The 14,892-nt window shown below is 50.5% G+C and overlaps 1 protein-coding gene across 7 annotated transcripts in view; it reads left to right on the forward strand.

Moving 5' to 3' along the window:
* Positions 1-14,892, forward strand: part of ST3GAL3 (ST3 beta-galactoside alpha-2,3-sialyltransferase 3) — a 177,995-nt gene that overhangs the window by 149,173 nt on the left and 13,930 nt on the right. For all 7 annotated transcript variants that reach the window (XM_019751097.3, XM_019751096.3, XM_074334584.2 and 4 more), the window contains 4 exons: positions 2,005-2,099; positions 5,163-5,226; positions 6,093-6,188; positions 6,486-6,672. In XM_019751097.3, the coding sequence (XP_019606656.1) occupies positions 2,005-2,099; positions 5,163-5,226; positions 6,093-6,188; positions 6,486-6,672 (442 nt within the window). The remainder of the gene's footprint in view (positions 1-2,004; positions 2,100-5,162; positions 5,227-6,092; positions 6,189-6,485; positions 6,673-14,892) is intronic.

The raw sequence follows: 14,892 nt of genomic DNA on the forward strand, positions 1-14,892 counted from the left end.
TGTGTCAGGGTAGCAGCAGTTTATGGTTTTATTTAGTTGACCCGCTCTCTGTTGTGTCCATTTGCATAGCAATGCTTTCATGATTTTATAAAGTGAGGAAAAAATCATCTACAGAGCAGTCTCAAAAAGAGTATGGGAAAAGGAAAATCAGTACAGATATATACCAAAAGGTTAATTGTCTCTGTGTTGTAGGATTATGGGTATTTCTTACAGATTGTGTGTGTACATACCTATCTGTATTTCCCCCCAAAATTAACATATTATAAGTGACACCCAAAATAAGAGGTTGTTTTTTTTAAAGTCAAAATTAATATAATGAACTATCTAATCAGCTGTAAAAAGGGGGAAGGGAGAGGAAAAGGAAAAAATGTTGAAACTGTTTGGCTAGACCTTAGGATATTTTATTAGCATATGACATCCAGTACATACTGGGAAGCAGATAAAATCCTGTCTGAGCCTGACTGAGAAATTTTGTAAAACTTCTGTAAGCTCAGTTCTGACACAGAAGGAGACGTTCTTGCTGCAGGTTTTCCTAGGGACCTTGTTTCCTGTGTTGGTACGTGTGGCCTGCGGCCAGCATGCTCAGTGCCTCTGCAATGTCACATGTACTCATTCACTTGCGTTTTACATACGAGGTATGAGAAACCTGCATGACCCTTATACTCAGCAGGGAAGTGGGCTGACTCAGAAGTCCAGAGGAAAGCTGCCCTGCGGGCATGGCCTGCCCCTGCTATCAAGTGTTGGCAACTTCTTCCTGCTTGAGTAATGGGGAGGGAGCAGGATTGAAAGGTTTCTGCCTTTTCGAGTTCCCCTCAAAATCTCTAATCATGGTAGACCTCCAGGTGATTATTGACAGAATCCCTCCTGAGCAGAGTGATTATAACGGTGTCAGTGATGGTGGGAGTGAGAAATGTATGTTTGAGCTAGAGTATGTTGGCGGGGGTGAGTTCTAGCTCCTGGACGCTAAGCAGGCCCCACAACAAGACTCAGCACGCAGTGGATGACCAGGTACCAGCCACCTTCCAGGCTTCCAGGTGCCCTCGAAAGGTCTCCGAGCCGGGGTGCCGGGTTCCATGTGAAGTCGTGCTGTCCAAGCATCTCTGAAGAGCTTGGTTCCTCCTGTACCTTTGCACTCTCGCCTCACTTCCTTCTGCATCCCATGACTTTGTCCTGTCCTCCCCTGCCCTGCCCACTCCTCCTCGGCTTTCCCAAGAAAAGTGAAGCTTGCCTTTTCCCTTCTCCTCAATGCAGCATCACTTCACCCTTCCTGCTCTCCCCCTTTGCCTCCCATCTTTCCTCCAGGCCAAAATTACCCCCTCTCCTTGAGCTCCGTATGCGTCTCCCCTCCTAAGGAGCTTCTCGTTCCCCCTGTCCTCCTCTCTGCCAGCAAATGCACTCAGGCTGCCGCGTGTCTGCACCTCCCCTCAGCCCTGCCTCCAAGCCACTGGATACTGCAGTTTTACTCTTCTCTTCCAGACATCTGTCTCCTAGAGCTGTTCACCTGCTTTGCCCTCTCATCATGAATTCTCCTTCCTCCTCATCCTGGGTGGTCCACTTCCCAGAACTCTCTCCAAAATTATCTCCCTGCACTGGCTGTATTTTGGGTTATTTTTCTGTTCCACTGGACCGTATCTCATCTCTGTTCCCAGATTACAAGAACAGTGTGGGCAGCAGTGACTGTGATGGATGCTGCCTGGATAACTGGCCTGAGAGCTTCCAGCTGGGAAATATTGATCCCTGATGAGCAGGTCTTGTCTCTCCACTGCTGCAGCTGGCCGTATAAGGACTGGCCAGGCCTGCTCCTTTAAACTCAGGCTCCACTGAACGAGACCTGTCTCACCCTGCACAGCAGCTACCCAGTGAGCAGGCTGTGGTGGGAAGGGTGTGCTGGCATGTGGAAGGTGGCTTCCAGCAGAGCCATAGTCGCGACCGATGTCCAGAAGTGGCAGCCACTACTCTAGCCTATTCCATTTGGGGGTCCTCAACAGCCCTGTTGTATTCCAGGTTCTCCAAGCCAGCACCCATGTTCCTGGATGACTCCTTCCGCAAGTGGGCTAGGATCCGGGAATTCGTGCCGCCTTTCGGGATCAAAGGTCAAGGTATGTTGGAAACCCTGACCCATTCTACGTTAACATCTCATCGCCCAAAGTATCTCCCTACACTCAGTACAGGGCTGCACCCTCAGAAGTCCCCATGCTGGGGATCTACCCTTCTTCCCCACTCTCAACAATGCCTTACTTTCTCTCCCTCTTTCCCTTCCTGTCTTTTTTCTTCTTTATTCACTCAGAACCCACCACTTTGTCGGGGCTAGGTGTACCGCCGTGGAGTAGACAGGCATGGCCCCTCTCAGAAAGCTCCAGTCTCCTGGAGATACAGATATTTAGAGTACAGAACAGCAAGGGCTCTGGTGAGGGAAGAACACGGTGCTGTGAGATCATAGAAAACGAGTGCCAGAGACATGAGCGCTAGACGACTGGGTACGAGGAGGGAAATCCCAGGGGAAGTAGAGCCCGTCCCTGATGAAGGACCGCAGGCTCCTCCATCATCCCCTCCTTATGTTTTTCACCTTAACCTAGTTCCTCCCCCACCCCCAGTCCTTTCCTATCCTGTCCAAGGCTAACCTTCCCCCCCTACAGTCTCAGAACTATCCTCTTCCATTGCCTTTGGGACCTCACGCATGCAGTTCCGTCCTAATTTAAGAGTGTCCCATCCCTGATAGTTGAACAGTTCTGTTTTCTTGTCAAGTTCCTGTACTATTTCATGGCATGGTAGAGTTTGGGCTTTAGGATCAGACCCCAGTACTGCCTCTTTCCTAGCCGTGACCTTGGACAAGTCACTTAACCTGTCTGTGCTTTAGTTTCTTCATCGGTTAAATGGAGAGAATAATGCCATTGTAATAGGTTGTGGTCAGAATTAAGTAAGATAACTGTTGGCCAGGGGATCCAAGAACCCTCTACTCGGCCAGCCCAGCTCTCCCTGAAAAGAAGACAGTGGCTGGCAAAAGGATGCTCTGTAAATGGAGCTTTGACCTCAAGCCTTCAAGGATAGACCTTATGGGCTGAATTGAACCATATGAAGAACTCCTTTTTCCCAGGTACAGATCGCCAGACAGCCTGCTTTTTTCTCTGAATCCTCACTCGACACTCTGATTCTGTTAAGCTGCCCATCGGCCAGCAAGAGAGCATCTGAAAGTTTATGCCCTTTCTGCCAAGGTTCCCCTTCTAGAAAACAAAAACCCAATTGGCCAATTAGTGGCAACATGCTCTTCCTCAGAGGTGAAATTGGAGGTGGGAAAAAGGAGGGGATCTGTGGCCTTCCCTGCAGCCCACCATAAAGTATATCTGAAGGCACTTAGTATAAAACATTCCTTAAAGGTTCTGTCCTTACCCTGCTCTCATTCAACTTCTAGAAAGATTCGCTGTGTCTCCTGTCTCCTCTTTCTCACCATTTACGCCTGAAGAACATCTCCTCCCCCCACCCATTACAGTGAAAACGCTCGGTGCCCCCGTGAGATCCAAAGGATACTTTTCAGTCCTTAACTTGACCTCTCAGCTGCATCTGACATTTTGTCCATCCCGTCTTTTAAAAAATTATGAGGCTGTTATTTTTAATTTTAGAGGTATCCTTTCTTTACATGAAATATTTCAGGCATATAAAAAAGCATAAAGACTAATATGAGCACCCATGTACTACCCTGCTTAAGAAGTACAGCATGAGATACAATTAAAGCTCTGAGTGGCCCTTCCCACTCTATGCTCTCTTTCCCCAGGAGTCCATTATCCTGTTTTTGATGTTATTCCAATGTCTGTTTATGTATTTCTATGATATATGTATATATCCACTAAATAAATGGCATTGCTTTTGCATGTTTTTAAACTTTACAGATGGTATTGTGTGAAGGTGTGTGTGTCCCTGTATATAGCTGAGTACTTTTCAAATTGATTTTTTTTGCTTATGTTCAGATTTTTCTGTGTTGGTACATATAGCTCTAGGTCACTGGGTTTTGTTTTGTTTTGTCTTGTTTTGTTTTTGACAGCTGTGTAGTATTCTATGTACCACATTTAATCTATTTTCCTTTGGTGGGTATTTCCATTGCCTCCAACATTTTGCTATTATAAACAGTTCTGCGATGAACATTCTTGTACAAGTCTCCTTAAACAAATGTCTGAATGTTTTAATGCTATCCACCTAAGGGTAGAGTTGCAAGATCTCAATCTATGCACACCTACATCTTTACTTGGTATTATTAAGGTGCTTTCCACTGTGGTTGTACCAATTTATTTACTTTATCTTTAGATCTTTATGTATCTTTTTTACATTTCTAACAATTCTGCAGCATAGGAATTACCATCTTCATTTGAAAGATGAGGAAACTGAAATGCAAAGAAAGGGATTTATCTAAGGTCTTAAGTAGCAGAGCCAGATTTCACTCCGAAGCCAGTGTCATTACACAGTATATTATAATGCTCTCATTATACCAGAGTTTGAAAAGAGCCCAATCATCATTGCAGAATCCAGAGAGAGACCAAGAGGAATGAGGTCTGACTAGTGGGCACAGGATCTGAGAGCACAGAGGTCATGGGGCCCTTGCTGAGGGCAGCCTGAGTGGAGGGCAGGTGGGCAGGTGCCAGGCCGCAGGTCTTGAAGAAGTAAGGCGGTAAGGAGGTAGACATAGCCTGGCAAGAAAAGTCTGAGACATCAGCAGTGTTTGAGGGGGAAGTATGGGGAAGAAATGAGGCCGAATGGCCGGGCTGGGGTAGCTGGCTGGGACCAGTCTATTCTTCATCATTGGTTGTCTCCTCCTCGGCTCTCTCGTGTCTGCTCGGTGGGGCACAGAGATGAGCACAACGTGGTCTCTGAGCAGGTCCTCCCATCCTGGGCAAGTCCCGGGGCCTGACCGCAGAGCCTCCCAAAGCCAGATGCACTGCCAAGGAAGGGCTGGGGAAGAAACTGCATGCCAGAGCTGAGTCTCCTGCCCCCATCTGCTTTCTCAGGGAGGAAGTTCAGCCAGTGGCCCAGCCAACCTGTGCCCAGAGCTCTCTCTCCCACTTCCACCTCCACCCTAGCCCCAGGAGCGTGTGCCTTCAAATCGGTTCATTGGCAAAACATTTCATGGGAACTTAAGTGACCCTCTAACAGTAACCTCCCTCCTCTATCTACAGACAATCTGATCAAAGCCATCTTGTCAGTCACCAAAGAGTACCGCCTGACCCCTGCCTTGGACAGGTGAGCCACTTGCTGCCCAGCCTCCCGCCCCTCAGCTGCCAGCTGGCCTTTCTTGGACATGAGCAGATTTAGTGTATCCACGCGTGCACACACAATACACACGCTGGGGTGGGTGAGCAGAAAAGTGGGGCCACCCAGCTGGGTTTGCACCTTGTGCGCTATAAGCACTTGGCAAGACATCTCAGTCCTCAGAGAGCAGAATCTGAGGGTGAGAACTAAAGACACTGGGCCGGGATATGCCGAGCATTGGAACTAAGGAGCTAGGTGGTAGGGGCAGCCGAAGGTGCCATGGCTTATATCTAGGATGCAGTGGCAGCTCTGAAGCCAACAGAGCCTAGAGGGGGGAAGTCCTATAGGCAGGGGCAGGAGAGCAAAATGAGTAGGGATCCCTGGTGGCTACTGGGAACATAGAGGCTTCTGAGTCAAATATAAGCCCAGCCCTGAGTCCTAGAGCCTCCAGTCCCATTCCTGTGTTCTTGCTTTTCTGGCATAGCCCTCAAGCTCAGCCTACTTTTTCCTCTCCTGAAAGCTGTCTAAACCCCACTAACTCTTGGGGAATCTTTAACCCAGAAAACCATCTAACCAGAGCCTCTTCTAACCTCCCCAGAGCTAGTGCCTGAGCCCCTTCCACACCCACATTTTCCTGGAGAAGTGTCAGGGACGAGGGATGTCTGAGAGTTCCAAGCGGCCCCACTACCCACAGTATGGTTCTGGCCTCCTCTCAGATGAGCTGCCGGAAGCCCATTGGTCTTCTTCCTCTATCCCAGCCTGCACTTGGCCGAGGGCATGGGGTCAGGGGCCAAAGGGGTCGGGGAGAAGGAGACGTGGGGGACAGCACTCAGAGGTCTCTACCTCTCTCCCCTCAGCCTCAGCTGCCGCCGCTGCATCATCGTTGGCAATGGAGGTGTCCTTGCCAACAAGTCCCTGGGGTCACGAATTGATGACTATGACATTGTGGTCAGGTGAGTTCCCCAAAGCAGTGCCTGGGGCACCTGCATGTCCCAGCCCAAACCTGGTCTCTGAGCCCATTGAGAACTGTCTGTCCATCTGGCCAATTGGGTAGGAGGTGAGCAGAAACTTCAAGAACCCTGGGTTGGAGGGTTTGGGAATGGAAAGCTAGATGGTGACCAGGTGACCTGAGCTTTCATTCTCCGCACCTGGGGTGTTCTGGGGTCAACTAGAATGCTTCCCCAAACACAGACCCACAGGCCATATGCAGGGAGCCCCAGGCAGGCTCTGACTGGGCCTGCTCTCTGTAGACTGAACTCAGCACCAGTGAAAGGCTTTGAGAAGGACGTGGGCAGCAAGACCACACTGCGCATCACCTACCCCGAGGGCGCCATGCAGCGGCCCGAGCAATACGAGCGCGATTCCCTCTTTGTCCTCGCTGGCTTCAAGTGGCAGGACTTCAAGTGGCTGAAGTACATCGTCTACAAGGAGAGAGTGGTGAGCCCCCTGTGTACCAGCTCCTTCCCCCCTTGCCCTTGCCTTGCCCAGCTTCCAGGTCAGCCCCTTCCTCTGAACCCAGCAAAGAACAAGGAGGAAACTTACAAAAGAAGCATTAATGACCCAAAGCTGAGAGACCTAATGCAACCGAGGGACATAGAGGCCTATAGATGCCAAGGGTAACTGGCCCAGTCTCCTGGAGCTGATATGCCTGATACCTGCCACCTGCCTCCAGATAGCCAGGCTACAGGTCCTTTCTCAGTCTTCTCTAGCCACACCCCAACCCAGACCCCAAGTCCCTCCCCAACAGCCCCTGCAGGCCCTTCCCTGGCCTTAGATCCCCTGGTAAGGAAAGCTGTGATGTGGCTAGCCCTAGCATTACTGCTCATCTCCATCCTTTCCTGCCCTGACCTTGTAGTTGCCTCCTCAAATCCCCCTACCCGCTGTGAAGTCTCTCTGACTCTGATCGTGTGGGTCCACCCTCATTTCCAGCCAAGGAAGGAAGGTCTTTTTGGACCCTGGGGCCATCCTGCGGGGACCACAGACCCCTCAACTTGAGGGTACCAGTTCCCAAACTCATACATAAGTCCCAGCCTTTCTCTACTGTGTACTTTTACCACTGACCTGCATTTGGGCTCCCAACCTGCCATTGGTCTGGTTCCACTCTGCAAATGATCAGATGTTCTAGGCAGGCAAGAGTCAGGGCCCATTTCTTTAGGGGGTTTATGTGACCAAGTAGGGTCAGACTGTTCCTTAGTGGACCACCCACTGAGTCCCCTCCTGAGTCCTCTATTTCTCAGCTCTGGGCCTACAGGGACACCTGCCAACTTGTCCAGGCCCGTTCCTCCTCTCCCCTCAACCAGCTGTCACCGGCCACCCCAGGAGAGGGGCACTGCAGAGTTCAGGCCATTCATCTTCCAATACCCAAGCCTCCTACCAGAGGAGAATGGTGACAGACAACTCTCTGCCTACAGTAAGAAGCTAGTTGTTCTTTTCTGGAGATTTAGAGGAGCGTTGGGGGGAATGGGCGGGGCGGGAATAGCTTAACCTGCCTATAATTTGGTTTAACTCCACAGCCCTTTCCCAAACAAGGCCAAATGCAGGCAGTGTCAAGTAGGTAGCAAGCGAGAGAGAAGACAGAAGTCAGGTCCAGAAATTCAGGTAGGTGGGACAGTGGGGAATGGGACCCCACTTCAGAGCCAGGCTGAATGAGGCAGCCAGGCTCCACTGGGTCCATCCAGTCTCCCCAAAGGGGAGAAAAGGGTTTGGCTTCAGCCAGCCCCAGCTACAGGCAGGCCCACTAACACGCAAACCAGGCAGAGAATAGAGAGCTGAGGGGACCCTTCTCTTTGCCTTGAGGGCAGTGGAATAAGGATCACAGGTAGGCACTTTTAAGCGAGAAATGGGAGGAAATTGGGTCTGCCTTGATGAACCCCAGGCAGCCTTGGGGTTGCTTTCTCACCCTGGCCTTTTGACCATCTGCCCACCCCCTCCTTTCCTCTGCGCGTGGACACCTGTCAAAGGAGCTCCTGGATGGCAGGACCCTGGTCCCATTTTTTTTTTAACCCCTCAGTGCCCAGCCACCATGAATGATCTGGAATTGGCTCAAACACCAGGTCCTGCGTCCTGCTGGGCAGACTGGGATAGGACAGGCAGCCCAAATCAGGAGGCCAAGGGGTGGGTCAGGGCCAGCCAGCTGGGGGTTATCACATATGCCTTCCGAGAACACCAAGGTCAGTTAATTCAAGGCTCTTACAATTCATCCAAGGGAGGAAGGAAAGAAAGAAGAAAAGGAAGGAAGCTAACTAGAGACGGAAGATTCACTGTACTCTGGCCACTCAGGGAGCAGACAGTAGGGCCTCACTTTTCCTAAGAAGACTGAGGAGCTCACCGCCGAGCCTGGCCTTGGTGACAGGCTGATCAAAGGTACTGGAGCAGTTGGGATGAGGACGTGTGGGCTGTGCTCAGGCACACACTCACCTGTACTGATATCTGTTCCTGTCTTGTCCTGGCCATGCCCAGGGACCTAGGACCAGCCTTGTGTTGGTGAGAACTCCTTCGCAGGGTTAGTGGGGTGAGTGGGAAGGAGAGAGAGGAGACAGGGAGGAGTCCTCTGAAGTTCCGTGAGCCTCCCCTGGCTCCAACATCAAAGATAATTTGGGGCTTCAGAATGAGCTGCCAGAGGAAAGCCAGTGATGCCCATGGCTTCACCAGTCCCAGCACTGAGAGAAGGCCTGCCCATCTCTCCTAGCGCTCAGAGCAGGCCTGCCCAGGCCTTTCTGGCTACCCAGGAAGCCTCTTCTTAGTACCCTTCTCCACCCCAGCCTAGGCTAACGCCTTCACAGGACCTCTCCGTGCTCTACTGCACTTCTCTGGCCTCTAAGACCCAGGTACATGTGAGAGAAGCTGCTTCTCGAGGCCCCTCTCCCTCCCGTCTGGTGCCCAGCCATAGGCTTGTCCTGCTCCTGCAATGACATTTCTAACCGTGAAGCCTCTGGGACACTGGGTAGCTCTGTGCACCTGTCTGGAGCCTCACCTGCAGAATTCTGGCAGGAGGCAGCTCTATGTTCAGGTGCCAAGGCCTGGCTGGGCAGGGCTGGAACAGGTATTAGGCCTCAGTCATGGCTGCTGCCTGCCGATCGCTATGTGAGCAGTTGTTCACGGTGTGTAACTTTCCGGTACCAGGAGTCCTCATGGGATATGGAAAGATATGGGAAAGGAAGACTGCTAGGGCTGGCTGTACTTCATGCACACGGGACCTCTCATCACCATTTGTGGCTCCCTCATTCACTGGACAGTAGCACAGACAACTCCAAATAAGTTACCAAAAGGCCTTATATCTCCCAGATCCCAGGAGCCCTGACCAAGCCAGATCAGGTGGAAGGATTCTCTGCAGGCCTTGTGTGCTCGGGGCAGCTGTTCAGTAGGGAAGCTGAGGTTGGGAGGGAGGGTGGAACCTGAGATGTATATAAGTCATGGGGAGAGGGGGCAGCCTCCAGGTCTCGGGAAACTCTTCTCAGAGGCACCCCGGGCTCCATCCTTCCGTGTACTCACTCGTTGGCCAGGCATCGTTGTGGTGTTCTCTGTGCTGGCACCGGGCTGCTCCCTGGGAGTACAGAGATGAGTTCAGTGCCATCTCTGACCCAAAGTCTCTCACAGTCTGGAGAGACAGTCATGAAACTAGAGTTGTCATCCAGTGTGGGAGGTGCTGTGGCCTGAGCATCCTCCTGCAGCCTTTGATGAAGGCTGGAGACTCCCCATCCATTGTCCTGAGGAAGGAGCCCTGGGGCCTGGAGAGGACAGGACATGTGAGAGGCACAGCTTCCCATTCCTCTGCCAGCCTTCCCACCTCCTTCCCTAAGACACCTAACCCAGGGCTTCAGAGGCCCCGGGGAGTTGCCTTCCCAGTCCCCTTGGCTGCCTCCCCTCCTCCTCCAAAATGCCATCCTCGCTCCAGAAACTGGAAAGCTGGCCTCACTGCTGAGAGACCTCTGACTGGTGGTCAGTTCAGTGAGCAGGCCCAGAGGCCTGGTTCCAGCCCACCGGGGGGAGGGGAAAGGACAAGTTCTGGGAGGTGGCTCCTGGACGGCCTTGACACAGGCCTGACCTTCCAGCTGTAGTTCAGTCCTTGAGGAAGGAGAGAGGGCTCTAAGAGGCCCACCAGGCCCCCACATTCATGCACAGGAGGACTGGGCCCCTGAGTTTGGGAAAGACAACATGGTTTAAGAGGGGAAGGCAGCTTAGGCCTTGGGAGTTATGTCGACTTAGGTTTAAATTTAGGTTCTTTCACTTATTAGCTGGGTTACCTTAGGCTAGTTACCTAGGCCCCTTAGATTTAGTCTCATCTATGAAATTGAAGTGGTACGACTCATCTTTCTGGATTGTTTTAAAAATTAAACCAGAAGAAATACAGAAGCACCTTGCATAGTGCTTGACAGTAAGTGCTGTCGATGGTAATTATTAATGCTATTTATTATTTTATTGTCATTGGTGGTGGTGCCGTTAGAAAAGCCCAGTTGCACTAGGGAGTGAAGCATTTGTCTGTCTAGGCCGTAGGGCCTGACCTAGGAGGTGACCGAGGTCAGAGGCCAAGCCTAGAGGAGGGAGAGACTCAGGGCTCCTGGGAAAGGCAGCAGGGGTGGGCTCACAGTCTGGGAAATCTACGGCCACCAGGTCCCTGTATAGGGGGTCTCACTGGACCAGGCCCAACAATGTCCATCTGCACCTAAATGTATATTCTGTTCCAGGCCTGAGAGGGACGCAGAGCCTTGGGACAGGCTCCGTCCAGAAGGAGCTCAGTATGGACCCCACCTCACCACTGGGGGACTCAGTGCAGGGCATCCAAACGGGGTTAGGTGGGGACACACCACGGTGAGGTTGCTGCTGAGCCAGCATCCATGGTCCCCTCTCCACTGTCTCCTTTCCAACCCTGAGACAAGCTCTCCTGGGATGCCCTTTCCTTTGCAGCCGTCTGCAGTGGACATCACCCTTTCACACGTACCTCTTATCCCTGTGAGGGCCAGGAAGACTCCATGCTCATTCCCCATTACCACCCCCATCTGTTGCTCCTCCACCCTCAGGCAGAACGTGCTCAGGCGCTGGGGCTCACGACACCACCACCCTCTGCTCCTCTTCCTCACGCTCGTCTGTGACCTCTTAGTTACGCATCTCATAGTCATTACCATCGTAGTGTCCTGTCCTCCCTCCTGCTGCTCCTCTTCCTGCCTCTCTCCGTCCTCCTCTTCTTCATCCTCCCTGTCCTTTTCCTCCTCCTCCTCCTGCCATCATCCTCATCACAGCTGTCATTTGTTAAGCTCTTCGGTTTTCTAGCCTTTTCTGTATTCCTTCATTCAGTTCTCATAATGATCCTGTCAGATGGGAACTTTTAACCCCATTTGTGGGATTAGGACACTGAGGCACAGAAGGAAGAGTTACTTGCTCAAGATCACACGACTAGTTAAGTGGGAGAGCTGAATTCAACCCAGCTCTGACCGCCCCAGGGTTCTTCCTAAGAAATAAATCTGAGCACATCACCCTCCTGCTTGGAAGCCTCCATTGATTGGCTCCTACCTGCCATGGCCTGTGAGAATGAGAAGTACCACCATTTACTGAGCTCTTCACATGCCAGGCCCGGGGCTACCTGGCTTATCTGCAGTGTCTCAGCCAGTCATTTCAACAACCCTGAGGCTGATCTTCTGAGTAAATGGTAGAGCAGCATTTTGGACCAAACTCATCTCATCGCACTGTCACACCTCTCATTTATTCACTGATTCAGTCATTCAGCAAATCCATGTGGAGCCCATGCTTCAAATACTGTCTTTCTCACTTGACAACTCCCTCTCCACGTGACTCCCCAGTCCAGCCTGTCCAGTACCGGGGAGTCATCTGTGGAGAGAAAAACTACAACGGAGATGGTGACACTTGGTGGTGTTACCTTCTAGCACCTTGCTGCTACTTGCCACTCCTGTGTCCTGTCCCTGGTCATTGTTCTTCTCAGAACCTACCCTCACCATCTTCTTTAATTCTGCTATACCTCCATCCCTATTCTAAGCAGGCATCTCATATCCAGCTCTGCAGAGAAAATCAAGGTCATCACCAGTCAAGAAGTCTCAACTTCCCAGCCTCCGGTCTACAAAAATTACCTGCATCCCTTTCCACCCCTACGTCCCTCTCCACCATCCTTTCTGTGCCTCTCCCGTTCAAGGTCATTTGTCTCCTGTGCTCTGGATGCCATCTCCTCCCACCTTCTCAGGAACTGTCTGCTTTTGTTTATCTCTTTTGTCACCTCTTTACTGGATCCTCCTCTCACATCTGTAAATTTGTTCAGGCCTCTCTCACCTTAAAAATAAAAGTCCTCTCCTTAACTTGTGTTCACCCTCACGCCTTTCCTTCTCTTTCAAGTTTTTGGAGAGAGTCATCACCTGTCCATCATGTATCTCTGTGTTTTCTCCTTCTATTTCTCAACCCTCTCCAGCCTAGCTTCCAAACCTCTCTGTACTGGTAGTGACCTTCTGATTCTAAATCCAGTGGATTCAAGTTGTTCCTCCCTTTAAAGGAACAACATGTCAGCAAGTATTCAGTGAGCATTTACTGGGTACCCCACACAGTGCTAAGGTCTACGGATAGTCCCTGATTCTTACAAGCTCATGGCCAAAATCCTGGGAAGCATGCTTAATGCCTCCGTAATACTCAGCACTCTATTATAGCTGAGAATTGACTTATCTGTCATCTTTTATAAGCCCCTAGAGGGCAGAAACTGTCCTGTTTGTCTCTGTAAGTCCATCACCTCTAGCAGTGTTTAACACATAGCTGGCATATATCAATGAATAAATGTGGAAAATGAGGCCCAGAGTAAGGCAGTAACTTCCGGCAAAGTCAGGATTCCAACCCAAATCTGTCCCTCAATCAGGGCTCTTTCTCTCTCATTGCCCTGGGAGAGCATTATTTTAGATTCAGACCCTTGCGTCCTTTTGCTCTCCACTTGCCTCTTTCGGGCACCTCTTTCCTCTTAGCCATGTTTGATCTTCTTTCTGCAGTTCCGAGATCATTCTCCTTGATAAAGAAATGAAAACCAAACAGTCTCTGGCGCTCTGCCTCGTTCATTTCTCTGTCAGCATCACAAAGTCGGCCCCAAGCCGACTTTTCTTTTTGTTCATTGCGGTTTCCAAATATAGCTTTCAAAAAGGTTTTTGACCCACTCCTCATAGCTTACATCAAAATAAATTCCAAATGGACTAAAAAGTAAAACATAAAAATACAACCAAAGGAAATTTTGAAGAAAGTAGAATAGAAATCAAATCCCTGGAGGCAAAAGAACTTTTAAAGGACAGAAGTGCTAAGAGAAATCAGATGTGATAATACATGAAAATTTAAACTAAATTAAAAAAACAAAAGACTGAATGCCGCCAAACTCGGAAAAGTATATTTAGGAAATATGACAGATAAATAGTTATTATCAGGAAAGTTGACAAGAAAACCATCAGGACCCCAGCAGATAACAGGCAGGAGACTGAACATATGACACAGAAGGAAATTTAACTGGTAAACAACAAAAATATGTTTAACTTTCCTAGTAGCCAGAGACATTCATGTGAAGGCAACAGGATGCCATTTATCACCTACCACATCTTTAAAGAATGTGTTTAAATTGTAATACATGATTTTGGCAAGAGTGCAGTGACAGGTGCTCTCAAAGGCTACTACTGGTCAGTGTAAATGGGGACAAGCTTTTTGGAAAAGAGATGACACTTGGCACCAGTAGCCATCCCCCACAGGAAGGAAAAAACTGGACACAAAGATTTTTATTATAATGTTAAACTTATAATGGCCCAACCCATACATAACCTAAAGGGTTTATTATGCAAATTATGGTTCAACTACTTGACAGACCATAAAGCAGCAAGTCCAGCAACCCTGCAGAGGGTCCGGGCACTTGGACCAGCCATCACAGCCCCTCTCATCCTTGCTCCTTCGGTGCCGGTAAAGGCAGTGAAACCTTACTGGACTTGGTATTGGCAACGGAAACCAGTCTCTTCCTCTGCCTCAGCCCACATTTTGGAGTTTCACGTTCTCCTTCTATATGATGGGGAGAGTAAAAGCTTCCCCGAGTGGCTCCCCATTATACCTCTAAGGAGTGAGTGAGGCAGGGCACATGACATGACGTGCTCCTCTGTGAGTGGTGGTCACTTGCTGAGAGGTGAGATTCAGAGAGGTGAGCACCGCCTGCCTGCAGGGCAGGATGCCCAGCCACAGGGCCCAGGACTGAGCGTCAGAGCGACAGCCTGGGCACCGGGCAATACCACCCTGGCCAAGATGGTCTGCACCCCACTTCTTGGCCTCCAGGACACTTACGTAAGCCCCAGACCCTAACTGAGCTGCTTGCCCCGACCTCTTGTAGATGTTGGCCAGCTGATGATGAAGTTTCAGGCACAGAGAACAGCACTGGCAACAAGTGTGGTATGTTTAGTGAAGTAAAAATAATTGAATATAACTGGTGTGTGGCATGGGTGCAGTACTGCCCTTAGACTGGGAAAGGGGCGCCTGGCTCTCCTCCAGCCACATGGAGGGAAAAGGAATATGCAGGGTCGAGAGGGAAATGCCCACCCCAGGCCCATCCTCCCTTGCTAGGCCATTGCCAGGTACTGGAGACCTCGGAATGTCTTACCCCAGCAGTCGGTGCCAAGTCCACTTCCATCCCCCTGTAGGCAGAACACACCTCGC

This window comes from Rhinolophus sinicus, chromosome 14, assembly GCF_057876585.1.
Source record: "Rhinolophus sinicus isolate RSI-liver-muscle chromosome 14, RSI-T2T, whole genome shotgun sequence".
NCBI lineage: Eukaryota > Metazoa > Chordata > Mammalia > Chiroptera > Rhinolophidae > Rhinolophus > Rhinolophus sinicus.